Raw genomic sequence first — 26,252 nt, 5'->3', positions numbered from 1 at the left:
TCTATTTGTCCTACCCGCTCTGCCCACTGTGCTGCCTAGATGCCCCAAGAGAAAATATCGGGAGGTGGAATGAACAACTTTCTAGCTGAGTAAATCGGGGCAGGAAATGCTCTCAGTCTGTAATCAAGGTTGGCTCAGAAGACGGCGGTGTGGGCACCAGAAAAGGGGGAGTGTGGGCTGGCGGAGCTGATGCCCAAAGAGGCTTGAACCTTTGGTCTCCCAGATACCAAGGAAACAGGCTCTTTGTCCTGGCCAGGTTCGTGCCCTCCAGGATGGCGGCTCAGTCCTGCATGGCCCGAGGAAGTTCCTAGTCCTCCTGCTTCTAGGTAGGCCATATATCCTCTAGCTGCCCTGGAGCCAGAGGATTTGGATTCAAATTCTGCCTTCCTAGCTTGGGCTCTGCGCACTCTCTAGGCCTCAGCATCATCCTCTGTCATTTGGAGCTGAGAAGGGCTGAGATTTCTCCCACCCGTGGGGCTCCTATTCCATGCTGCCTCCTGCTGGCCAGTTCCAAGTGGGTAAAAGCCCCAGAGCTCTGCAGAAGGCAGCCTTCCCTCCACTTGGGCTCAACCTTGGGCCCGATTTCAGTCAGGCTGAGCAGTAACATCTGGGAGTCCGATCAGATGCTTTATTTGGGGCCTGAGTAACCTTTGACACTTCTCCAGGTGCTGCAGTTTGCCCTCAGCCTTGCCCTCCACCTCCATACCCCACTCGGTACACCCTGTCGCTCACCATGGGAAAGTGACCATTGACTGAATAGTTTTCTGGGCCCAGATTTGGTAAGGTATATTTAGTTAGAGTTGGAGGACCTGAGTTCAAATTCAGACTCAGTCACTTACTAGCTCTGTGACCCTCTCTGGGCCTTAATTTCCTCATCTGTCAAATGAAAGGGTGGACTAGAAGGACCTCTCTCTAGGCCTTAGTTTCCTTCCTTGTACAATGAAGATATTAAGACTTGGGCTTCCACCTCCCAAACCCATTCTGAGAGAAGCCTTTGGAATTTAGCACAGTGGAAAGACTGCTGGATGTTGGGGTCAAGAGGACTTGGGTTCAAATCAGCTGGGGGCCTCTAACCCCTGGAGGGAAGCAAATGCCCAGAGAGGGTAAGAAAACTGCCCAAGGTCCAGTCTGGGGTTCAAGTGCTGCTGCTGCTGCTGCTGCTTTTGGAGAGAGCTCCCCTCATCCATGGCCCCTTCACTTCACCTCCCTGAGCCTCAGGTTCTTCCTTTGGGAAATGAGAGGGAAAAACAGACCCTTTCCATCTCCAGAGCTGCAGATATGTGAGAGAAATCTCATTCCAACTGGTTGGACTAGCTGGCCTTTAAGGGCCTTCCTTATTCTAGACCTCCATTCCTGGGAGACCTGGGTTCAAATGCTGCCTTTGCCCTGTAGTCTCTCAGGGCCTCAGTTTCCTCCTCTGTCAGATGAGTGTGAAGGCGGCTTCCAAGTCCAGATCGATCAGCTGCCATAAGAACTATTATTGTCAAGGCAGCGGGCTGGGCTGCCGAGAGCAGAGAGAAGGGGAGAATCCGGCTTGGGGGCCCCCTGGGCGGGCAGACGTGGGCGGAGGCGGGAGGAGCCTGCGTCAGTGACCCTCGGGAGGTGGGCGGACTCTTTCCCTCTTAGCTAAAGGAGCCGCGTGGCCAGCCCGCCCCTTCCCCGGTGGTCAGCGGCAGAGCGCAGAGCAACTCGGCCCAGCCCTCCCTCCTGGAGAACTTGACCGCGGAGCTCCCCGCGCCCAGACAGACCCCAGACGGATCCCCGACAGGCCGACCCCAGGCGGCGGCGGCGCCAGCGGCGGCTGCGAGCCCAGCCCCGTCCGAGCCTGGCAAGTTCCTGCCTTTGAGCCTGCCAGCCTCCAGGGTAAGAGGGAACTCTGCGGGCTGACAGCGCCGCCTGCCTGCCCCCCGGCCACCCCCCCATGGCCGGGCCCAGGGCAGGGGCTCGTCTCCCCTCCGCTGCGCCCCGGGCTCCCACTAGAGAACGCCCAGCCCACTCGACGCCTCCGGTCCCTGCCCTGGCCCGGCTCCCTCCCCCCGGAGTCCGAGGTTCAACTCTTGGGCCCCGTTCCTGGTGGCCCGAAGGAGGGGGGCGTGGTGGGGAGCGATTTGGAACTTCCTTCGGGGCTGTGCAGGCCGAACTCCTCCTCTGACAGGTGAGGAAACGGAGGCTGGGGAAGGGAGAGGTAGCGGCGCCGCGCCTTGCCGGTGTAGCCCTCACAGTCAGAGGGGACGGAGGCCACCAGCCGCTCCAGGGGACCCGAGGACCTCGGAGGCCGCTCGAATTGCACCCCCAACCAGCGGAACAGTTAGAGGCTGGGGCCTCTGGGAGAGGGGAGCCCACGGCCCGTGCACTTTGGACAGCTCCAGAGGGGACAAAGTTGCCCTAAGCACACCTGCCACCCTTCGGGTTCCAGCGGCTGCCCCCAGTCTTCCTTCCACCACAGAGGGCTGGGCCAGGGCCAGGGAAGGGACTGTTTGGCCTTGCCCCCCCCCACCCCCCCAGCCCCTAGGGCAGAGCAAGAACATTCAATTGAGCCAGAGATGGGGCAGAGGGGGAAGCTGGGAAGAAGCTGTGAAGGAAAGGACAGTCTTGGAAACTGAGGCACAGGGAAGGAGTTTGGCCCTTCAGGGTCTATAGGGGAGCAGCCATTGAATCAGGCTGTCATTGGTACTGACAGAATGGAAATAGGCTGGACACTTGGGGGGGGGGAGCTGGTATGTCCAGGAGGCCCCAAGGCTGTGCTGGTGCCCCGGGGGCATAAGGAAGGAGCTCCCAAAGGGGAAGAAGGCAGTGGCACTGACACAGACGCCTCCTTGGCACTTGGAGCTGTTGGGAGATCAGTGAGACTAGCAAGCAGAGTGTGTGTGTGGGGGGGAGCTTTTCACTCCCCCAGTGGCCTGGGGTAGCAGCCTCTTTCCTTCTCTGTGCCTCAGTTGGTAAAGTGGTGGTGGCTGGACTAGGCTAGACAGAGAGCTGGCATCCCTCCAGATTGTCCTGGGATTACCAAGCTGAGCACCATTACTAGGCTGTTCTCTCTCAAATTTGAGCCACTTCTTCTAAATCAAGCAGAACTTCTTTAGCCAGCCCTGTGCAGGCAGCCTCAGTGCTTCCCAGCAGCATATTTCATTGCCTGCACCCATGCAAGAGGCAGGAGCCTAGAAAGGGGTGAGGCGCCTCCTGGCCTTGGCTCACCGATGTGGCCTCAAACATTACAGCAATCTTCCTGTGCTGGCTGGCTCGCCTTCACGAACTTAAGGCCACCCTCACTTTGGGGGTACAAGGACATATCACAGGGGAACCCAGCCAAGATGAGAGAATGTCTTCTTTCTTTAAAAGGAGGGGAAGCTAGGTGGCTCAGTGGGAAGAGAGCCAGGCCTGGAGACATCTGGTTTCAGACTCTTCCTAGCTGTGTGAGTCTGGACAAGTCACTTAACTTCATTTGCCTAGCCCTTACTGCTCTTCTGCCTCTCTGCAACTCTCCCCCGCACTCTTCTGCCTTCTTCTATGTGACAGCTCAGGTAAAGCTGGCACCGCCTGGCTTAAAGGCCCTTCCTCCCTGAGCACCATTCCAGCCCTTTTCCTGCAGAGCAGCTGCTAGGCAAGAGACCCCCCTTCCTTGCATACTGCCCTCCTGTTCAGAACTGGCTCCCAGCTCTTCTCTCATTAGTGTGAGGATCTTCCTGTGGTAAAGGTGGCTCCAGATGCACATCGGTACCTAGATGAGGGCGGGCACGGGACACTGGAGAAAGGACTCTCATCCCAGCATGGGTTACCCTGAATGACTCCTGAGTTCCATCTTGGAAATTCTGGGATTCTGTCATACAGCATGAGCAATGCTGTGCTAGGCACTGGGATACAAGAAGCAATATGGAGGAAGGAAGGAAGGAGGGAAAGGAGGAAGGGAGGGAGGGAGGGAAGAGGGAAGGAAAGAAAGAAAGGAGGGGGAAGGAAATAAGGAGGGAAAGAAGAAAGGAAGGGAGGGAGGAGGGAAGAAAAGGGAGGGAGTGAAGGAAAGAAGGGAGGGAGGAAGGAAGGAAAGAAGGAAGGGAGGGAGAGAAGGGAGGAAGGAAGGAAAGAAAGAAAGAAGTGAGGGGGAAGGAAATAAGGAAGGAAAGAAGAAAGGAAGGGAGGGAGGGAGAAGGGAAGGAAAAGAAGGGAGGGAGGGAGAGAAGGGAGGAAGGAAAGAAAGAAGGGAGGGGGAAGGAAATAAGGAGGGAAAGAAGAAAGGAAGGGAGGGAGGGAGGAGGGAAGGAAAGGAAGGGAGGGAGGGAGGAGGGAAGGAAAGAAGGGAGGGAGGGAGTGAAGGAAAGAAGGGAGGAAAGAAAGAAAGAAGGGAGGGGAAGGAAATAAGGAGGGAAAGAAGGAAGGAAGGAAGGAAGGGAGGGAAGGAAGAAGGAGGAAGGAGGGGGGAGGAAGGAAGGAAAGGAGAGAGGAGTGGAGAAAGGAAGGGAGGGGGGAGGGAAGGAAAGGAGGGAGGGAGGGAGGAAGGAAAGAAGGAAGGGAGGGAGGGAGGAGGGAAGGAAAAGGAGGGAGGGAGGGAGAGAAGGGAGGAAGGAAGGAAAGAAAGAAAGAAGGGAGGAGGAAGGAAATAAGGAGGGAAAGAAGAAAGGAAAGGAGGGAGGAAGGAAGGAGGAAGAAAGGAGGGAAGGGAGGGTGGAAGGAAATAAAGAGGGAAAGAAGAAAGAAAGGGAGGGAGGGAGGAGGGAAGGAAAGAAGGGAGGGAGGGAGAAAGGAGGGAAGGGAGGAAAGAAAGAAAGAAGGGAAGGGGAATTAAATAAGGAGGGAAAGAAGGAAGGAGGGAAGGAAGGGAGGGAAGGAAGAAGGAGGAAGGAGGGGGAGGAAGGAAGGAAAGGAGAGAGGAGTGGAGAAAGGAAGGGAGGGGGGAGGGAAGGAAAGAAGGGAGGGAGGGAGAAAAGAAAGAAAGAAAGAAGGGAAGGGGAAGTAAATAAGGAGGGAAAGAAGGAAGGAGGGAAGGGAGGGAGGGAAGGAAGAAGGAGGAAGGAGGGGGGAGGAAGGAAGGAAAGGAGAGAGGAGTGGAGAAAGGAAGGGAGGGAAGAGGGAAGGAAAGGGAGGGAGGGAGGAAGGAAAGAAGGAAGGGAGGGAGGGAGGAGGGAAGGAAAAGAAGGGAGGGAGGGAGGGAGAGAAGGGAGGAAGGAAGGAAAGAAAGAAAGAAGGGAGGAGGAAGGAAATAAGGAGGGAAAGGAGGGAGGAAGGAAGGAGGAAGAAAGGAGGGAAGGGAGGGTGGAAGGAAATAAAGAGGGAAAGAAGAAAGAAAGGGAGGGAGGGAGGAGGGAAGGAAAGAAGGGAGGGAGGGAGAAAGGAGGGAAGGGAGGAAAGAAAGAAGGGAAGGGGAAGTAAATAAGGAGGGAAAGAAGGAAGGAGGGAAGGAAGGGAGGGAAGGAAGAAGGAGGAAGGAGGGGGAGGAAGGAAGGAAAGGAGAGAGGAGTGGAGAAAGGAAGGGAGGGAGGAGGGAAGGAAAAGAAGGGAGGGAGGGAGGGAGAGAAGGGAGGAAGGAAGGAAAGAAAGAAAGAAAGAAGGGAGGAGGAAGGAAATAAAGAGGGAAAGAAGAAAGGAAAGGAGGGAGGAAGGAAGGAGGAAGAAAGGAGGGAAGGGAGGGTAGAAGGAAATAAAGAGGGAAAGAAGAAAGGAAGGGAGGGAGGAGGGAAGGAAAGGAAGGGAGGAAGGGAGGAGGGAAGGAAAGAAGGGAGGAAGGGAGAAAAGAAAGAAAGAAAGAAGGGAAGGGGAAGTAAATAAGGAGGGAAAGAAGGAAGGAGGGAAGGGAGGGAGGGAAGGAAGAAGGAGGAAGGAGGGGGGAGGAAGGAAGGAAAGGAGAGAGGAGTGGAGAAAGGAAGGGAGGGGGGAGGGAAGGAAAGAAGGGAGGGAGGGAGAAAAGAAAGAAAGAAAGAAGGGAAGGGGAAGTAAATAAGGAGGGAAAGAAGGAAGGAGGGAAGGGAGGGAGGGAAGGAAGAAGGAGGAAGGAGGGGGGAGGAAGGAAGGAAAGGAGAGAGGAGTGGAGAAAGGAAGGGAGGGAAGAGGGAAGGAAAGGGAGGGAGGGAGGAAGGAAAGAAGGAAGGGAGGGAGGGAGGAGGGAAGGAAAAGAAGGGAGGGAGGGAGGGAGAGAAGGGAGGAAGGAAGGAAAGAAAGAAAGAAGGGAGGAGGAAGGAAATAAGGAGGGAAAGGAGGGAGGAAGGAAGGAGGAAGAAAGGAGGGAAGGGAGGGTGGAAGGAAATAAAGAGGGAAAGAAGAAAGAAAGGGAGGGAGGGAGGAGGGAAGGAAAGAAGGGAGGGAGGGAGAAAGGAGGGAAGGGAGGAAAGAAAGAAGGGAAGGGGAAGTAAATAAGGAGGGAAAGAAGGAAGGAGGGAAGGAAGGGAGGGAAGGAAGAAGGAGGAAGGAGGGGGAGGAAGGAAGGAAAGGAGAGAGGAGTGGAGAAAGGAAGGGAGGGAGGAGGGAAGGAAAAGAAGGGAGGGAGGGAGGGAGAGAAGGGAGGAAGGAAGGAAAGAAAGAAAGAAGGGAGGAGGAAGGAAATAAGGAGGGAAAGAAGAAAGGAAAGGAGGGAGGAAGGAAGGAGGAAGAAAGGAGGGAAGGGAGGGTGGAAGGAAATAAAGAGGGAAAGAAGAAAGGAAGGGAGGGAGGGAGGAGGGAAGGAAAGAAGGGAGGAAAGAAAGAAAGAATGGAGGTGGGAAGGAAATAAGGAGGGAAAGAAGGAAGGGGGAAGAGAGAAAGGAGGGAAGGAAGAAGGGAAAGAAGGAAGAGAGGAGGGAAGGAAAGGAGGGAAAGAAGAAAGGAAGGGAGGAGGAAAGGAGGGAAAGAAGAAAGGAAGGGAGGAGGAAAGGAGGGAAAGAAGAAAGGAAGGGAGGGAAGGAAAGGAAGCAAAGGAGGAGGGAGGGAGAGAGGGAGGAAGGAAGGGAGAGAAGGAGGAAGGAAGGAAAGGGATGGGGGAGGAAGGAAGAAAGCACAACTATTCCGTCCAGAGATTTGTTTACCTGGACCAATGCATTTAAGCACATAAGTAATTATAAGACAATTAGAGAAGGGGGAGAGCATTAACAACTGGAGGAATCTGGAAGGCTTCCTAGAGGAGAGAGCAACCTGAACTAGGCCTTGAAGGAAGCTGTTGAAGGAATTCTAGTAGGCAGAAGTAAGCAGGGAGTGCATCTTGAGCATGAGTCACAGCCTATGCAAGGGCAGAAGGAGGAGATTGAATGCCAAGTTCAGGGGATAGCAGGGGGCCAGTTTTGTTCCAGATTACAGCGTAGGTAGAAAGAAGTCCTGAGAAGTCAAGCTGGCAAACCAGAGAGAGCCTTTGATGGCAGCTCTGGCCATTTGGACTTTCTTCTAAAGGCAAGAAGAGCTTTGAGCACGGGAATGATGTGCTTAGATCTGGGTCTTCAGAAGATGGTGTTGGCGGCTGTCTGGAGGATGGACAGGGAACACAGAACCAATGACGATAATGCAGGCGAGGGTGGCGTTTGTGTGAGGGGCCAGAAGGGAGAGGATCGCAAAACGAGCCATTGGAAAGTGACTGATGGGCTACGGTGAGGCAGAAGGAAGCCCCCAGGATGCCTTGCAAGGGTGGAGAAATGAAGTGACCGGAGAGAACGTGATGCTCTCCCCAGCAGAAACAGGGCCTTTGTTGGGGACACGGGACAGGAAAGGGGCAGATGATGAGCTTTTTGGACATGCTGAGCTTGACACGTTAACGAGCCATTCAGCGTCTCGTGTGGGCCTGGAGCCTCTAGAAAAGCAGAGACCAGCTGCTCGCTGCTTCCCCCAAGGACCCAAAGAGAGGGAGGAGTGGACGTTAGCTGTGGTGGGAGAGGGTTAGAACCAGGCTAAGGAAGAATCGCTTGGCTGGGAGTGTTCTCCAGAACAGAATAAGCCAGTCAGAGGCGGCCCCTGAAGGGGCACCATCCTCAGAAGCAGAAGCAGGGGGATCGATGTGATGACCCCTCCAAGGTGCCTTCCAGGTCCGTGATTCAGAGGAGCCCCTCTGAATGATGCCCGACTCTGGGGACAGAGATCATGCTAAGCCTTGGTACCTAGGGGCAACCCAGGTTTTGGATGCCCCACCCTGGACTGTGATGCTTTCTCCCTACAGCACGTCACACCTAATACTTTTCTGTAGTGCCTTCGGAGCCATCTAGAAGGCAGAGGAATCAAAGGCTGAAGGAAGCTGGGTAGTGCCTCCAGTGGGTAGGCAGTGGGGACTGAGGCCCTCAGGAGGCTAGGCAGAGCAAGGGGTGCTCCCTAAAAGGGCCAGAGGTTCTGGTAGATTGAGTCCTGGTCAAGGAGTCAGGGAATGTCTCCATCTCTGGTGTTTCTGTCTCCCTATCCCTCTCTTTCCCTACCACAGCCTCCCCCCTTTCTCCTTCCCTCCATCTCCAGGAATATAGACCCTTGTTATTGGCACATTCTGCCAGAAAGGCATTGGGATCCCTCCTCACTCAGCTGTGTGGCCCTGGACAAGTCACTTTCCTTTTCATCTGTAAAGATGATTAACAATACCTCAGGTTTACCGGCTGTATGGTTCTAGACTAGTCATTTCCCATTTCTGAGCCTCAGTTTTCTCATTTGTAAAATGGGAATAATAATCCCCACGGTATTATCTCATGAGGTTGTTGGGAGATCCACATGGCATAGAAATGGCAGCTCTTCTTAGTCAACACTGAACCTCAGTGTCCTCACTTGTAAAATGGGGATAATTATAGCACCTGTGTCCCAAAGTAGTGAGGATCAAATGATATAATATTTGTAAAGTGCTTCGTATGGTGCCAGCCTGGCACACAGTAGGCACTTACTTAATAAATGGACACCAGAGGCCTGAGGGCTGGAGGAAGAACTCACACATGACTCTGCCTTTGGGAAGATGGGATACTCTGGGGCCCTGTTGTTGGCAGTATTTCCTGAGACATCTCCCAGCTTTCCCGAAAGCAGTGACTGTCATCACTTTTCCTCCAGGCCTTGCTGGCCCCTTCCTCTCAGGCTGGGGGTGGGTGGGCCTCCTTTGAGTATCCACAGACCCCGAGGAGTCCCATGCGATGCAGGAGGCTTTCTGACTGCCCACAGAGGGGAGCCACATGACCCCCACAGCCCATTCAATTCACTTCAAGCATTTATTTGGCACCGTATATGTCTAATACTAGGAATACAGAGGCATCCCCTGCCTTCAAAGGGTACATGCATAAATGTGGGTCAAATACAGGCCATCTTGGAGCTCTAAGTGAAGCTTTACATTATTTAAACTAAGTTCAGTTAAGTGATTAAAGCTTGAAACTTCACTAAGACTTTTGGGACAACAATGTGTGTATAGAATAAATACGAGTAGTAGCTGAGGCTCAGGAAAGGCCTGCTATGGGGGCTGAGCTTTGAAGGAACCTAGGGCTTCTAGGAGGTGATGGGAGTGAAGGTGAACACTGTAGGCATGAGGGATCAGTCTGAAAGGGAAGACTTTAGGATGGACTGAGAACGCTGCTTACCCTTCCCTAGATTTGAGACACTTACTAATCTGGGTCTGTGCCTTTCACCCACAGTGCCACAGGAGCCACTGGAGAGGAAGCCACGAACAGTCTTGGGCCTGAGACAAGACAGAATTCTACTCCAGAGGAGAAGGGCCTAGGCCAGAGGGAGAGGCCACTTGGGTCTCGGTTTGCCCTTGGGATTGACCTCCCAATTCGGTTTCAGTAGGCAGTTCCTGTGTGGCTACTGCGAGCCTTCTCTGGCTTTTGGTGGCCCGACTTGGTCTTTTGAAGACATGAAGGGCAGTCTGACCCTAGTTGGGATCCTCTGGGCTGTGCTGTCACTGCTTACCGCTGTGGCTAGCACAACCAGTTACTTCCTGCCCTACTGGCTCTTTGGTACCCAGCTTGGGAAGCCAGTGTCCTTCAGCATGTTCCGACGCTGTAACTACCCTGTTCGGGGTGAAGGGCGCACCCTGGTCATGGTGGAAGAGTGTGGCCGTTATGCCAGTTTCACCGCCATCCCCAGCCTGGCCTGGCAGATGTGTACCATAGTGACAGGCACAGGCTGTGCCCTGCTGCTCCTGGTGGCACTAGGTGCCGTCCTGGGCTGCTGCATGGAAGAGCTCATCTCCAGGATCATGGGCCGATGCATGGGAGCAGCCCAGTTCGTTGGAGGTAAGGCCGGGTGCTGAGGAGCCGGTGAGCTGGGGTGGGGTTTTCAGGTGGGCTCTCAGTGGCTCCTTGGCCCACCCCAGCATAGGGCTGCCAACTTTGAGGCCCGCCTCACCTCTGGCAGGGCAGAATTAGGAAGCAGGCCTGGGTTAGGGAGGCATTGCCACTTTGCCCTCGGGCTCCTCTGCTTCCCTTTTTCCTGCTGCCTTCTGGAAGGTGCCCCGTTCTCACTGTGGGCTTGGGTTCAGACAGGCCCCCATCCTCCACTGTCTATCTCCTAGAGTGAGAGAGCAGACCCATAAACTCCTTCAGCCCATTTAGCTGCCAGCTAAACGAATGACTCTCTAACTGTAGAATTGTAGACATCATGTCAGCCTTGCTGAGGAGGAATGAGGGGGAGGAGAAGGGCCCTTCTTAGTTCTGCTCAAGTCATACGGTGCCTCTCTCTAGAGAGAGAAAGCCTGGTAGAGAGATTATGAGCTGGACGTTGAGTCAGGAAGCTGCCTTGGGCTGGGGTCCAACCTGCAGTCTCCAGTCTGGAGTCTGAGTCTCCCTCTCTTCGCTGGTCAAGTGAGGAAGACGAGAGTGTTGGAGCCACCTCAGAGGCTTGTTAGGACAGTCCAAATGAGCTCTGGCAGCTCCAGGTAGGTTTGGCACTTAGCATTGTTGCCATCATCGTTGTTATTGTTGATACTATTATTATTATTACTACCGTGGCCATCATCACTGCTCCACTTCCTGTTCTGGGGCCACCACTGGGCCTGCGTGGATATTCTGTGGCCTTCCTGAGTGCCTCAGTCTCAGTTTCCTGCTCTGGAAAATGAGGGCCTCAGCCTAGCTCCTCCTGCTTTATGAGTTTGGAAACCTTGTCATCTCCTGACTCACTTGAGTTCCTCAAGAACTCCAGGGGGCCTGGCTTCGAGGCTCTGGCTACCACCATAGGCGGGAGGGCCAGAAAGAACCGAGGGGAGGGCTGTGCAGCCACAGGCTTCAGAGGAGCAGCCTAACATCCTGGCTGGAATTGACTGAGAATATAAGGACAAACCCATGGCAGCCCCTGGAGGATTCCCCCCCCTGCTCTGCATACCTGGATGTGGCCCCTAAAGGGCCCCTGATGCAGCCACGAATGAGGGCCACTTTGGCCCAGGAATGGCAGAGCATCCTTTCCTTTGTCCCTGTGCTGGCAGTGGGACTCCAGGGCAGCCATGAGGACATTTATAGGACCATCCAGAGGAGGAGTGTAGAGAGAGGGCTGACCTCCAACACCTATTGGCTAGGTGAGCCTGGATAAGTCTTTTCACCTCCATTTTCTAATTCTGGGGATAATCATAGGACCCAACAGTGGGACTATATCACTCCCCTACTCGAACTCCAGGGTTCCATATTATCCCTAGCAACAAAAAGGAACTCCTCTTTGGCTTTTAAAGGCCTTTACGACCAGGCCTACTGAGCAGCTAGGTAGCACAATGGATAGAGTGCAGGGCCTGTAGTGAAGACCTGAGTTCAAATCCAGCCTCAGACACTTAGTAGCTGTGTGGCCTCAGGCAAGTCATTTAACCCTTTTTGCCTCAGTTTCCTCTCTGGTATCTCTGCCAAGAAAAATTTTCAATGGGGAGAATCAGACACAACTGAAATGTCTGAACAATCCAACACAGCCCAACCCAAAGCGATCTTCCCAGTGTGGTGACACATCATAGCTCAGCTCTTCCTCCTGGGCCCTCTGGGGCCCGTCTGACCCATGTCAGAGCACAGGCTGTCCTCCATGCCTAGAAAGTCCTTCTTCACTTCCGCCTTATCTCCTAAGGCCCAGGGAAAAGGCAGCAGAAGGTAACAGTGATGACAATAAGATAGCTACCCTCTAAGAGCACCTTGAGGTTTGCAAAAGACTACAGAAATGATCTCCCTTGATCCTCACAACAACCCTGACAGGTGGGTGCTCCCTTACAGATGAGGAAACTGAGGCAGAGATCAATTCAGTGACATGGCCAGAGTCACATAGCTGGTAAACATCTGGGGCAGGATCTGAACTCAGATCTTGCAGGTTCCATCTCCCTTTTCCATATCCAAACAAGGGGGCATGGTACATTTCTGGGGCACTTTTAGGGCTACACGGTGCTTTCTTCCCAAGCCTTCAGGAGGAGCTAATGCTAGGATGAGGAAGCTGAGGTTGAGAAGGGGGGGGCGTAATTGGAGAAGGGAGAAAGCATTGATGTTTGGTTGAATCATTCCAGATGTCTGCCAGCAGGAAGGGAAGTAAATGCACGGTAATTCCGTTAGGGTTCTAAAGGCCAGCAAGTGACATGGCCACAGCTGGGCCTTCGGAACATCAGAAGCCTATTTTGGTAGTGACACGAAGGACGGAATGGGCAAGGGAGGCAGTGGGGGTCACGGTGGAGTTAGCCTACAGCCAAGACTTGGAATCTGGTCCCAGTTCTCACTTCTCTGTGCCTCAGCTTCCCCATTTGGCAAATTCTCCTTTTATGGGATTGTTTCTGGCAAGGCTCGCTGAGTTGTGGGGGTGGCACTGCCCTGGGTGATATAGAACCCCTGGGAGAACAGCACACTAAAGCACCCCTTAGAAAAGCCAAGATGGATACCAGGTGCAGGACAGCTATCCGAGTCCCAGAGGCCAACTTCCTCTTGGGCAGGAAAGCAGTCGATTGGGTGCCAAGGAAGGAATACACGCGAGAGACGGGAGGTGGGCTTCCCCAGCCCCCAGGTCAGCTGAGCGAGATTGATTTTGTCCCGGGGCCTGCACTTTCTCGGCAGTGTGTGCATTAACCAAAATCCATCAGCCAAGGAGCCAATTAGGTCCAGGGCAGATTCATGTCTATGGGACCCCAAACCACTGAGAGAACATCCATTAAGGCCCCAGGCTCCGCTCTCTCTGCCAAGCCCCTGACCGCGGAGATGAGCTCTGGGAGCCAAATGCAGGAAGGAGTCAGAAGCTGCTCCTCCCCGGACTCGGGCCAGACAAGGTGACCCCAGCAACGCCCCCCCACATGCATCCATCCGTCCCGCTACTGCAGTAGGGCCTTGTGGGACAGCAGCACCTTAGGGAGTCGCCCCAGAGGAGCAGAAGGGAAACAAATAGGGGACATGCTTTATTTCCACATCAGTGGCCACCATCCACTCCTATTAGGAGGAGGGGAGCAGCTGGCTAGGTGGAGCCTCAGGTGGGGATCGGTACCCCAACAGCTGCCACGGCCTGCTTTTTAGCTATGAAGCCAGGCCAAATCCCAAGGAGCAGCTACGGAGGCATCACACAGGAAAGTGTGGCTGGTTTTTTCTAGAGCACAGACTGAAACCGGGCTCCCAAGGTCCTTCCAGGCCCAGCCCCTGCCATTGATTGCTGTGTTCTGTGAAAGTGCCTGGCTGGCCTGAGGCCCTGTGCCTCAGAGTGGGCCACAGGCAGGGTGAGGTAAAGGACCCTTCCTCCCCTGCCTTGCTATCGACCCTCTCCTACCACAAGTAAAAGGGCTTGAGAAGCATTCTAAATGTGGCTCCAGGCTGAGGGCTGATTTGCCAGGCCTCTACTCTGCCACACTGAGGGAGGCCCCCCATGGGGATCCACGAAGTCAGCCGTGAGCCTCTGGTCTAGTGGCCAGGCCTGCCCTGTCCACCTCCCCTGGGCCCCAATCAGCCCAAACGTCCCTGTATCTGCCTTGATCAAGGACAGACACTGAGCTTTTGTACCCACTCCCTGGGTTACCAAATAGCTCCCCAGGCTCTGATAGAGTCACCCTCGATTCTTCCTCTCCTTCCGTCCTGCCTGGCCCCCCATACCCAATAAATTGTCAAGCCACGCCAATCTCAATCCCTTTGCTAGCTCTCACAAGTGTTCTTCTCCATTCATCTGTCCACCCCTTGAATTCGGTGCCCCTGGCCCCCCTCTCTCTAGGACTGTCACAACCCCCCCCCCCTGCCATTGGTCTTCTTGTCTCCAGTCTCTCCCTATTCCAATCCATCCTCCACTCAGCTACGACTCTGTTTCCTCTCCTGTACAATGAGAGAATTGTACTCCCCTTGAGCACTAGCATGTGGGATCCTACAATCTGGCTAGTTTGGGGATCTTTGCTTTCTGGGTAATGGAAACTCGAGCCCAGGAGACATAAATTAGCTTGCCTGAGGTCCCACAGGAAGTCCGAGACAGACTGAGGAAGTCAGCCTGAGCCTCTGGCCGCCTGTTCTTTCTCCTTCTTGTCCTTCTGGCCCCGAGAGGAGCAAGAGGGCTAGAATGGCAGAGGAGACACTCTCTGGACGTGGCCATGTTCCCGTCCCAACTTGCCCCAGTTCTCTGCTCTCTTGCTTTGGGTCACTGATGCACTTGAGTGTAATTGGCCATGGACTTCATTTTGATTTGTAAAATGGGCATGGAAGCTTCATCCTTCCCTTTTGATCAAACCTAATGGGATTAGTGGAGAGCTAAGAGGCAGATGGCTTGGTGGAAATGCATGTTCCCCCACCCACACTGGCACTGGGCCCTGGATGGCTACCCCTGGATTCCCCTTGGATGGAGACAAGGGACAAGAGCACCTCCCTCCCACCAAGTCACCTTTGTATCGAGCTAGGCAAACTCCGGTGGGTTCCCCTAAGGTGCCTCATCTAGGGCACCATTAAAGGGAAAGTAGGGTGGGGAGGCTAGGCCACCCTCATGGGTCCCATTTCCTCTTAAGCCTTTGGCACCCGAACTGCCCCCTAGAGGAGGCAGGGGAACAGTTTTCAAGGCCTAGCCCTGCTCAGAAATCTAGGGACCTGGCTTATTGTTGACCTGAGGCTCTGCCACACGTGTATTCAGGGACCTGGACACAGCCCCCCCCCCCCGTTTTGGCCTTTGCCCAGGCTCCTGTGATCTCTTCTAGCCACTTGTGCCCTTGGCCTCGGTGTCTGAGAGGGCACTTGAGCAGCAGGTACCCTCTTTGCTACCTGAGAAGCTGAGCCTGAGGCCTGGCAGCATTGATCCTCGTAGGCTTCTAGCTACTTGGAGCTGCTCTTTGAGGGGGCAGTGGGTGTGGGCGCTGGGCAGAGGAGTCTGGCCTTAGCCTGCCTTTGTGGCCTGGCCATGAGTGCCCCAGTGGATGAACCACTGTCCCGTTCTGGAGAAGGGAGGTGGCATGAGGGACAGGTTCAGGCCAGTCAAGTTGGAATCCTGGCCCTGATACTAGCTAACTCTGGGGCCAGGAGCAAGTGACTTCTCCACTCTGAGCCTCAGTTTCCTCTCTGGTCAAATGTTCTCATTGGCCTTTGCAAAGGGGGAATATTACTCTCTGAGCTATCCTCATCCTTAAGGCAATAGTGCAATGAAGCACTTGTGGCCAGGAGGGACCCTCGGCTCTTTGTCAAGCTAGCCAGTGAAGGGGATGCTATCGTTCCCCTTACTCACTCAGTGCACTCCCATCAGGGCGTCCTTCCTGATGCTGAGAGAGCTCGGCTCTCCTGCTGAAGCTTCTATCCAGCTTCCTCTAGTTCTGCGCCCATCAGTAGCCCGCTTGCATAGATGCCAGTAGTTTGGAAGATGCTTTTGTCTGAATGGAGAGCAAGGGTTTTTCATGCTGAGATGATCCCAGAACTTCCTCAGGATGGAGAGGAGCACAGGAGAGGCCCGGCCCTCCCTCCTCAGTGCTCTGCCAAGCTGAGATAGGCAGGCATGGGCCTCGCTCCTCCCCCCAGAGCTCCCTAGGGAGCCAGGCTTTCTGGTAGGTCCCAGCAATCCTTGGGAGTGGTGAAAAAACTTGGGGAGCACAGCGAGAGCAGTGGTAGGAGTGGATGCTCCCTGGGAAACATGGCTGAGCAGGAGGTGGATGCCCTGCCAAACATCCCTTGCTATTCGAACCACCCGGCCTGCCTTTGGGGGCCAATGGCAGAGGATGCCACCTCGCATGTTGCATGAGCAGTATTGGGGAGAGGCCTGGCCAGATTCCTCATTGGGTCCTATTCAGAACACCGTCTCAGCTGTTCTCATCACATGCAGGACTGGTACTATGGCAGTGCCAAAAAAGGAAAGAGCAGTGTGGCTGGGAGTGATCAGGAAAGGCTTTCTGGAGGAGGCGGCTGGGGTTTGGAGTTTTCAACCCATTCTCCAGGGTGTGTGTTTTTGTCCTAGGTCTGCTGATTGGTGCAGGCTGTGCCTTGTACCCCCTAGGCTGGAACAGCCCGGAAGTGATGCAGACTTGTGGGAACGCCTCCAGTCAATTTCACTTGGGTAAGAGGAGCCCAAGAGGCCTGTGTGGGAGGAGAGGAGAGGGGTGGGGAGAGGAGTGAGAGCTGGGGAGAAGGGGGGTCTCCCAAGACATCCACCCTGTGGAGTTCTCCAACTGGAAGGTATCTCTGAGGCCACATGTGGCCACGTTATTCTTCTCCAGGCCCACCAACCAGGCTGTCTGCTCTGCTTTGGGATCGCTCTCCTTAGAAAATTTCTCCTGAGATCAAGCCTTAGTCAGTCAACAACTATTTATTAAAGACTTAACCTTTAGGGCAGCTTGGTGGCTCAGTGGATAGAGAGTCAGGCCTAGGGACAGGAGGTCCTGGGTTCAAATCTGGCCTTAAATACTTCCCAGCTGTGTGACCCTGGGCAAGTCCCTTAACCCTGTTGCCTTGCCTGTACTGCTCTTGTGCCTTGGAAGCAGTACACAGTATGAATTCCAAGACAGATGGTAAGGCGTTTTTAAAAGAAGACTTAATCTGTGCTACATACTATGCTGAGTGCAGGGATACAATGAGGCAGAGTGGGGAGGGGGGAGACAACGTAGCAAGAACTAGATCTGGATGAGCCGCAAGTGGAAGTCATGAGGCCCAAAAAGGCCTCCTGCGGGGGCAGGGTGGATTAGAGCAGAGCCTTGAAGAAAGCCAAGCAGAAGAAGGAGGAGGAGATCACTCTAGGCCTAGGGGACCTCCAGTGCAAAGGCAAGGAGATGGGAGATGGAAGACCACTGTGCTTAGATTATGGAGTCCGGGGAGGAGAGAAGTAGGAGGAAGGACTTGAGATGTCAAGCAGAGGGCTTGATTTGGTCTTGGAGGTGAGGAGGAGTAGGGAGTGGCTTTAGGTATGTGGAGCTGGGACTGGTATAGGAAGAGACTTGTGGAAAGGAGGCTGCCATCACAGTCCAGGCGCGAGAAGGCCCTGAGGGTCTGCGCCAGGGAAAGAAGGGGGCCTACTGGAGAGATGTGATGAAGGCGAAACCAATGGATGGGCTTGGCAGCAGGCTGGCTGGGGAGGGACGGAGGGACAGTGAGGAGTCAAGAATGACTTTGCAGCTGGGAGTCTGGGAGCCCCTCTGATGGTAATCAGGAAGTTAGGAAGACAGGAGGATTTGGGGGAAAGATGGAGAGTTCTGGGGAACCGGAAATGCCCAGAGGACACCCAATGATGGAGGCCCAAAAGGCAGCAGGGGGTACCAAACTGAACCTCGGGAGAAAGATGCTCTCCTGCTCCATTACTCAGGACTAGGGGCAAACATGGAGATGGTGGGGTGGAGGTGGGCAAGGGATCTGAGCGAAAAGCACCTGATAAGTGAGTAGATTGAGGAACTGGGAGGCTGGCGTCTTTGAGCCTCTGCCACTTGCCCCATCGTTCCTGCTTTTCCTCCTCTTCAGGTGAGCAGGTTGTTCTTGCTGCTTCCCAAGGTTCCTCAGCCCCATTACTGGGGCCCAGAGACTGACAGGGACTCCAGCCCGCCTGCCCAGAGGGCGGGACTCAGCATTTCCAGGCTCCCTTTGGTGATGGCCAGGAGGGCCACTGCCTCAGTGCCCATGTGCTTCCAGGCTGTTGTTTTGAGCTCGGCTCCTCTTGCTTCCCCTCTTCTCATCATTTGCTAACCTACTTGCTCACTCGAGACCTCTCGTGGTTCTTTGTTGGGCCTCAGCCTTTCTGCGTGCTCAGGCTCCAGGCCCTCCTTTTGATGTCCAGCACCTCTTTTGTGCTTATGGCTGCCCTCTCTGCAGGGTGCTGGGAAACAGTAACACAATGCTTGCCTTCCCAGAGTGGCAGCCCCCGCAGAGGAAAGTGCCCAGAAAGAGGGGGAGGCAGGAGCTTTGGCTCCTGCTCCTCCTTGTGCCCCTGACTCATTGGGTGCCCTTGGACAAGTCCCTCCTTCAGTGGCTCTCGGGGCTGTGCCAGCTGTGGATAGCAGAGCCACAAAGGCCATAAGGAAAGATAGCTTGTGTCTCAGTCAGCAGCCACATGGTGGCAACAAAGACAGCCAGTTTCACTCCAGCCTCCCTTCCCCTGACCCTGTCACGTCATTCCCTGACATGCCCTTCCTTCCTCCCTTTCTTCCTTCCTTCCTTCCTTCCTTCCTTCCTTCCTTCCTTCCTTCCTTCCTTCCTTCCTTCCTTCCTTCCTTCCTTCCTTCCTTCCTTCCTTCCTTCCTTCCTTCCTTCCTTCCTTCCTTCCTTCCTTCCTTCCTTCCTTCCCTCCCTCCCTCCCTCCTCTTCTTCTCCTTCCTCTCTTTTTTTATGGTACCTAACACACTAACTAACTACCAGGCACTGGTAGCATCTTTTCTTTTCAGCTACCTAGTAAATCAATTATTATATATCCCCCAAATGTATTATCCCAAACACAGACCTCCTCCCTATTTACCTTATTTTTTTAGTCTTTGTTTTCTTTAGTTTTATTTCTGTTTCTTTGTGGAAGTCTCATTTGACAGATGAAGAAACTGAGAGCTTTCTGGGGTCCCGCAGATAGGATGCTGCAGAGCTGAAACTCCATCCTGGGGCTGGGCTGCTTCTACTTCTGGCGCCACCCTAGCTCTTGAGGGAGGTCTTGTTCAGCATTGGCATCTGACCCTCTCCTCAGCAGGAGGGCCCAGAAGGGTGGTCGGCAGTTTGGGAATCTTGTGTCCCTTTATTTCGCCAGCTGAGCCTATGCTGAATCCTCGAGCTGCTGCGGCACACTCCAGACGCAGCCAGGGGCAGGGAAGAGGCGCTTAGAGCTAGCCCCGACTTCAGTGGGCCTACACCAGAATGTCTCCCAGACACTGGGCATTTCTTAATACGACGTCAACCACGAATACCAAGTGCTTGAGACCAAGAAAGGCCCTTTGAAGCCCCTGTCCAAGCCAAGATCCCAGAAGGGAAGAGACTTGCCCACAGTCACACAGGGAGGAAGTAGTAAATCCTCTGCCCCCAAAGCCAGCAGCAAGCTCTGGGTTCTTCCTGGGGTCATGGCTCCTTTCCTGCTGGGGCCTAGGGGCCCTTGGTCATGACTCACGCCTTCCTGGGCATTTTCCTCTGCCTAGGGAACGCATTCCCGGGTAAGCCCAGTCCTGGCTCCAGCAGGCTTCCCTTTCGGCAAGAGCACTCCTAGAAGATGGGTCTGTCGGCTTCCCAGCAGCCCCCCAAGAGAGGGAAGGGGCTGGCGCATGGCTTTGGGGGGTGGGGAAGGGGAGGGGGCAACCTCTACTACTGGGCCAGGTGGCTGTTGGAGGAAGTTGCGCCCACATTAGGAAAGAACCAGGAAAGAGGCCTAATCGCTCGTCCCTGCCCACAATGGCAGCCCCCACAAACATGCCGCCTGCTGTTCTCTAAGTAAAACCTCCCTTCTTCCTCTTCTGTGCCCCCTCCCCTCCTCTCCACCTCACTCTCTCTCTCTTCTTTCCTATCCTTCATGGCAAGCTCCTTGCGCCGGGCTGCTGGCTTCTCCCCAAGACTACTTGTTGCTCATGTGCCCAGGAGGAATTGCGCCCTGTGGGACGCAGGAGTGCTTGCTCAGAACACACCTGACCCAAAAGGGACCCTCCTTCCCCTGCCGTCACCCCAGTGCCATGCTGCTCCCCAGGTATCTTCAGATGACCACTTACAGGGCTTCCTTTGGGGCATTCCAAGCTGCACACTCTAGGCGCGCAGTATGTCTGTCTCTCTGAAATTCCTTAGCCTCAGTTGGCCGAAGGCATGGCCCAATCCATTTCTTCCAGTCCTTTCTTTGGTACCTCTGAGTGAGGCAGCACCAATCATGAGTCCCAGTGGATTAGCCTGGGCGCCCATCCCAAGGGCTCCTGGCTAAATTTTTCTCCCATCCACCTTACTACTCCCCACTTGGTGATAGCTTGGGATCGCCGCGTCCTCAGTGACATTACTGGGAACTGGAAACGTCCTCTGTTCCAGATCCACGGCCCTTTGTTTAGCTCCCCCTGGGCTGGCCCTACTCTTCGACCGTCTTCATTCCTTTCTTACCAAGCTACTTCTGACCCCTGTCTCTAGCGCTGCCATTCAGGGCTCTCCCAGGCTCATGGCTGTCTCCCTGGGAATCTCTGGCCATGGAGGCACACACAGTCCAATCACTGTAGTCAATAGCTCTAGCCCAGCCAGACTGGAGACCCAGACTAAATGTGCTTGTGCCACGTGTGCCCTGGCCTAGCTTTCTGGCTCTCCATAAAGGCCATCCATTGTTCCTGTTCTCCCTCCACACTTCTTCCTCTGGGAAGGAGTGACCCTTTCCCTGTGGCCTCCCTTTATTCTCCCCAACCTTCATCTGTCCCCATCTCATGCTTAGCTCTGTTCATACTCAGCCTGGGCACTCACTCATAGCAACCCCTAGGATTGAGGGAAGGGGATCAAGACTAGACCCAGGACCATTGGAGGTCTCTGCTGTCCCTCACTTTCCATCTTGGAATCAAGACTGTGTATTGCTTCCAGGGAAGAACAGTAAGGGCTAGGCAATGGGGGTAAAGTGACTTACCCAGGGTCACACATCTAGGAAGTGTCTGAGACAAAATTCAAACTCTGGACCTCTCATATCTAGGCCTGGCTCTTTACCCACTGTGCCACCCAGCTGCCCTTTCCATTTAGCTTTTAAAGTCCTTTGAACCAGGGCCTCACTCCATCCTCCAAATTCCTTCTATGTTCTTTCTCTTCTGTACTCTGTGATATAGCCCAATACAGGAACCCCACCTAAAACCCCAGCTCTAACTTCATGCTAAGTCTGAGGAAACCGAGTCAAGCTCCAAACCAATTTGATTTGCAACTTGGAACAAAGCAAAGCATCTGATTTAAATGTCAGCCCCATCGCTGAGTGATGATTTAATAACTTTCATGAGGGATCTTGTCACAGCAAATTCCACACTGGAATGGAATGACTCACAGACAGGGTGTTAGAGATGACACAGTGAGCCAGCAGGCCCAGAACAGAGCGATGACATTGGCCTTGGCCTCAGCTGGGCACTGCAGCCGCTGTGACTGGGGTTCCTTGCCACAAAGATGCTCCCCGGATTTCTTCCCTGCATCCTCCTCTTCCCATAGAGCCTCACATGTTAGCCTGCGCTCCCTCCACACTTGCAAAACCCTGAGGTGACAGTGGGCAAGTGTGCGCCCGGGGCCATGTTTGCCAGGAGTGCTGGCTCTCGGGAGTCTGCTGTGGGCACCGAGGGCCGAATGCCACGCACAGTGAGGTCCGGCTGTCCTGCCCAAAGGCAGGCTGCCTAGCCACTGCCTCCTCGCTCCGTGAGGCTGAATGGAATCTGCTTCTGTCCGTGTCTTTCAGGATGTCTTGGCTCTTTCCAGCTAGTGGAGGCCACAAGAGAGCACTGGCTTGCCCCAAGAAGTACTGAGATAGTGGAGGGATGGAGGACTAGAAGCAAGCTATCCTGGTTTCTAGAATAATGCTTCCTCTCTCTCTCGCTCTCTCTCTTTGTCTCTGTCTGTCTGTCTGTCTCTCTCTCTCGCTCTCGCTCTGTCTCTTTGTGTCTTTCTGTCTCCCTCCCTCCGTCTCTCTGTCTCTGTCTCTCTGTATCTCTCTCTCTCCCCCTTTCTCCCTCTCCCAGTGGAACTAATGGCCATGTGTTGGACAGGGCCCAGCTCCCAGGGCAGTGAGAACAATTTGTAAACTTGTTTTCACAAGAAAATGGACAGTGTGGTACAGTGGAAAGGATGAGGCTAAATTTGTAAGCTAAGGCCCTAACCATTCCCTAGTTATGTGACCTTGGTAAGTCCCTTTGTTCTCTGGGTCTCAGTTTCCCCATCTGTAAAATGAAGGAGTTGGATTGGATGATTCAAAGGTACCATCCATCTTGAAGTTTATCATTCTATGAGCATGAGTTCCAGGACTTGGGTTCGAGTCCTGCCTTTGCTACTTTTTCCTTGTGTGATTTTGGGCAAGTTTCTTTACATTCACTAAGGGTCTTCCTTGGGCCAGGCACTGAACACTGGGGACACGAAGACAAAAGTGAAACAATTCTGACCCTCAACGAGCTTCCATTCTACTAGGGAATGCAACATAGAGGCACTTTTCTACTGAGAAAAAGGCCATTAGATGTGAGCCCTCAAAATGTGTCTCTTCCTTTTTCCTATCTCTGATAAGTCAATGACCCTTCCAAGCACTCCTGTCCAGGATCCCATCCCCTTCCACCTTCCCTAGCAGACGGCACCCCTGGCCATCTTCAATCTCTCCCCAGAGATGGTTCCTGAAAAGCCTTCATCCTTTATCTCTCCTCCCCTCCTCAGCCAAGGGCTCATGGGAGCGGCCCTCGACCTGGAAGCTGGGGCCCTTCTGTCTTCAGATCTCCCGACTGCCTCCTGTGGCAGGCTTGATCTCCTCATCTGTCCAGGCCCCAGCCTGGGTCTTGGAGATTCCTCATGCAGTGGGCCCTTGGGGGAGAAGTCCGGCTTGCCCTTTGGGGAGGAGAGGGGAGACAGCTCAAGCCCCAGAGCTACCCGGGCCTCCCTCCAGTGAGCTCGCTGCTCCAGGCCGGCTCCTGCTTGCAGCAGCTTCCTCCTGGCCTCTGAGGGCTTTGGGGTAATGGCCTTTTATGCACTGCTTCTGTTCATTTAGAAAAACAAGTTGTTCCCTGGTCCCAAGGTGCACGTTCATAATAGAAACACCCGGCTGCTCTACCGAGGGGCTGACCTGACAAGCAATAGCGAGAGCAGCGGTGAGCCGAGCTGGTCGGGCTCCCAGAGGCCTCTGGGCCAGGAGGGAGCAGGAGGCTGAGCTGCTTGGCTCCCTGCTGCCTGGGCGGTGGAGGGGTGGGCTGCAGGCTCAGGGGCCAACCCAGCTACAGAGATATAGAGGGGTATGCATATATGTGTGTGTTGCTGTTGTTCAGCCATTTTCAGTCATATCCAACTCCATGACCCCCTGAAGGCTTTCTGGGCAAAAGCACAGGAGTGGTTTTCCATCTCCTTCTCCAGTTCATTTGACAAAGGAGGAAACTGAGGCAAACAGGGTAAAGTGACTTGCCCAGTGTCACACTGCTAGGAAGTATCTGAGGCTACATTTGAACTCAAGAAGAGGAGTATTCCTGCCTTCAGGTCTGGTGCTCCATCCACTGTGCCACCCAGCTCTCCATATATGTGTGTATGTATGTAGGGTATACACGTATGTACGTATGGGGTAGGAGGCTATGAGCAGGCTACCGAATTGGTGATCACTTGACCATAGGTTATGGGAGCCTAACAAGTCAGGTAGGCTAACTGAGGCCCAGATAGACTCAAGTGCTTTGCCCAAAGTCATGCCAGGAGTCAGGGAGCCTGGATTCAAATTCTAATTCTTCCATTGACTGGCTAGGTGAACTTCTGTTCAGCTTTCCTGGCCTCAGTTTCTTCACCTATAAAATGAGAGAAGGGTTGACCTAAATGTTCTTTAGGTCCTTTTCCTTGCTTAATCTCTTGTCATGTGAACACCAAGCTTGGAAGAGCTGGTGCTTAAGCTGTGCCTTGAAGGAAGAAAAGGAATTCAGTAGACAGAAGAGGAAGGGGGCCTCCCTCTCAGAGGACATGGATGGGACAGGCCAAACCAAAATGAGAGAAGCTTTGACCAGAACAAGGAGAAATGAAGCTAGAGAGGAACAGTGGAGCCCATGTGTGAGGAAGGACCCTAGTGAGGAGTTTTGTATTTTGTCGTAGAACCAATAGGGAGCCATGGCAGGTTTTGGGGAGAGGGAGGGACATCATTAGCCCTGTGTCTTGGGAAAGTGATTTTAGAAACTGGAGGAGAGGATGGATGGGAGAGGGCAAGCCCAGAAATGGGGAGGCCAATCAAGAAGCAATTTTAGTCTAGAAATGAAGTCTCTAGAGAGCCTGAGCTATGTGAATAGAGAGGAAGGGTCAGAATGTAAGTAGCGCCGGAGAGGGAGAATGGGGAAGTTTTGATAGCGGATTGGCTGGGGCCAGCCTTCTGGTAGCTGAGCAGCAGCTGGGGTTCACTTGTGAATGTGCCCAATAGCCAGCCAAGAGATTCCCCAACAAGATGGAAGGCCCCAGAGAGCCTCGTGCCACACAGAGGCCCTGCGTCCAGGCCTAGGTCGGAGCACAAGGAGCTAGGCTCGTGACTTGGGGCCCCTCGGGCCCATTTCTGCTTCTGCTTCTTCTCCCCAAGGTACCTGCCAGCTGGGTTGGGCCTACTACTGTGCTGGGGGAGGAGCCGCGGTGGCCATGCTCATCTGTACCTGGCTCTCCTGCTTTGCTGGAAGGCTTCCCAAGCCCATCGTGAATTCCTACACCATGGAGCTGGAGCACTGCCTCCACCCCTGAGCCTTCCAGGCTCCGCTTCCAGTCTCTCAGGGTGGGGGCGTAGGGAAGGGCACGGTCCTCTCTCTGCCCCGCTCCCCACCATGAGTCTTAGTCTTAGTGTCCCCTTCACTTATGGAAAGCCAGCGGGCTGGAAGCCACTTGCTAGAGGATATTAGCTTTCCATGTGTCCCCCTTTCCTCCTTCCCTCCCCCCTGGGCTCTCCAGCTGCGGGTTCCCTGCCCCCAAGTTGCCCAAGATTCCTCCACCAACACCAATCAATAAATTACTGATTGATTAATCATGACTCCTTTGTCCTTTCCCATCGGGCAGAGACCTAGAACCGGAGAGAGCCAAGAGCTCATGGACTCCCACAACATCCCTACTTTGTACGTGACAAGCCAAAGTCTCAAGGAAGAGACTCGGGATCTTGGAGCAGCCAAGCTGGGGCCTGAGCCCTTGGAGCTTCCCACAATCCTGCCCCAGGGCAGTGTCCTAAAGGAGGGCACCTTCTGTGCTGCTCCCCCCCCCACCCCCGCAGGCCAATGGTTAGAGGTGGCTCTGCCCATTTGGGGATCCCTGCTGACAGACACATGAATGTCAGATCCAACAGCAAGTGGACTGGGCACATCCTCTCGGGGCCGCCGAGGTCGCCCCATTGGTTTCTGGGACCATGGCTCCAGGTACTAGGAAGGAGTTCTGCTCTTAGGCCAGCAGGTGCTAAATGATGAAGCATGAGGACTCAACTGGGAGTCGAGAGACCTAGGTTTGCATCTTGGTCCTGCCACTCATTCACTGTCCTCGGCTCTCTGTGCCTCAGTTTCCTTGTGGATAAAATCAGGGAAGCTTGAACTAGTGATTTCAGGGGCCCCAACTCCAGGCCTGCTTTTCTATGATTCACCTCCGGAATCCCTTGGAGATGGGAAAGAAGGCCCTGGAGCCCCCATTGGACTTGGAAATGGGCTTGAGGAGCTGGCTGTAAGCCGATTTGTCTGGGAGCTCTTGAAGGGATTTCATGCCCCGGCAGCTTTCCTCAAGAGGTGGCCAGACATGCATTCTTCAGCTCGGATTTCCCTTTCAGATGCTTACAAGAGGAGCCTTCCAGCCCAGCCACTCTCCTTCTCCCCTCCGGGGCCACCCAAAGAGGCTTAAGCAGAGGATCAGGCAGCATTGTAAGGTACACAGCACCCAGGCCTGCCTTTCAGCCTCAGCCATGAGGCAAGTTGCACCACTTAAAACAAAAAGCTCAATTATCTGTGCCTCAGTTTCCTCATCCATACAATGGAGATACCGATATTTCTGCCCCTTTACTACTTCCCCAAGTTGTTGAGAGGAAAGCACTGCCCCTAGCTAGAAGCTGCTGCAGGGTGAGGAGGGGGCCTCACTCCAGCAGGGATTCCTGGTGGTGTTCTGGAGCTTCTGACCAAGATCACCTTCCCGTGTGATTTGGGGAAATCGCCTGGCATCTGGACAAATGGGGTGTCTGCAGAGGGATGCGGTGTGGGGCCCCTGAGGAAAACTGTGGCCACATCGTTGAGCCCTCCAGAACAGGCTGCCCAAGTGCCATTGCCCAGGAGTGAAAACTTGGGCTTCTTTCTCCTCCCCTCTCTGACACATGGCAGGGTCTCCAGGGCACCCACGAGTTTCACAGCATCGTGGTGTGGCCTTAAATAATCC

The 26,252-nt window shown here is 54.2% G+C and overlaps 1 protein-coding gene across 1 annotated transcript; it reads left to right on the top strand.

Moving 5' to 3' along the window:
* The first annotated feature begins 1,628 nt into the window (after window positions 1-1,628).
* On the top strand, window positions 1,629-24,876 carry LHFPL1 (LHFPL tetraspan subfamily member 1). The gene is made up of 4 exons (XM_001365609.4): window positions 1,629-1,863; window positions 9,534-10,136; window positions 16,237-16,335; window positions 24,445-24,876. Exons 2-4 carry the CDS (start codon window positions 9,755-9,757, stop codon window positions 24,597-24,599), a joined length of 636 nt encoding a protein of 211 aa, XP_001365646.2. The 5' UTR covers window positions 1,629-1,863; window positions 9,534-9,754; the 3' UTR covers window positions 24,600-24,876.
* The last annotated feature ends 1,376 nt before the right edge of the window (window positions 24,877-26,252 follow it).

The sequence above is a fragment of the Monodelphis domestica genome, chromosome X (assembly GCF_027887165.1).
Source record: "Monodelphis domestica isolate mMonDom1 chromosome X, mMonDom1.pri, whole genome shotgun sequence".
Taxonomy (NCBI): domain Eukaryota; kingdom Metazoa; phylum Chordata; class Mammalia; order Didelphimorphia; family Didelphidae; genus Monodelphis; species Monodelphis domestica.
Note: the sequence above shows the minus strand (reverse complement) of the source record. Positions and strands in the feature narration are given on the sequence as shown.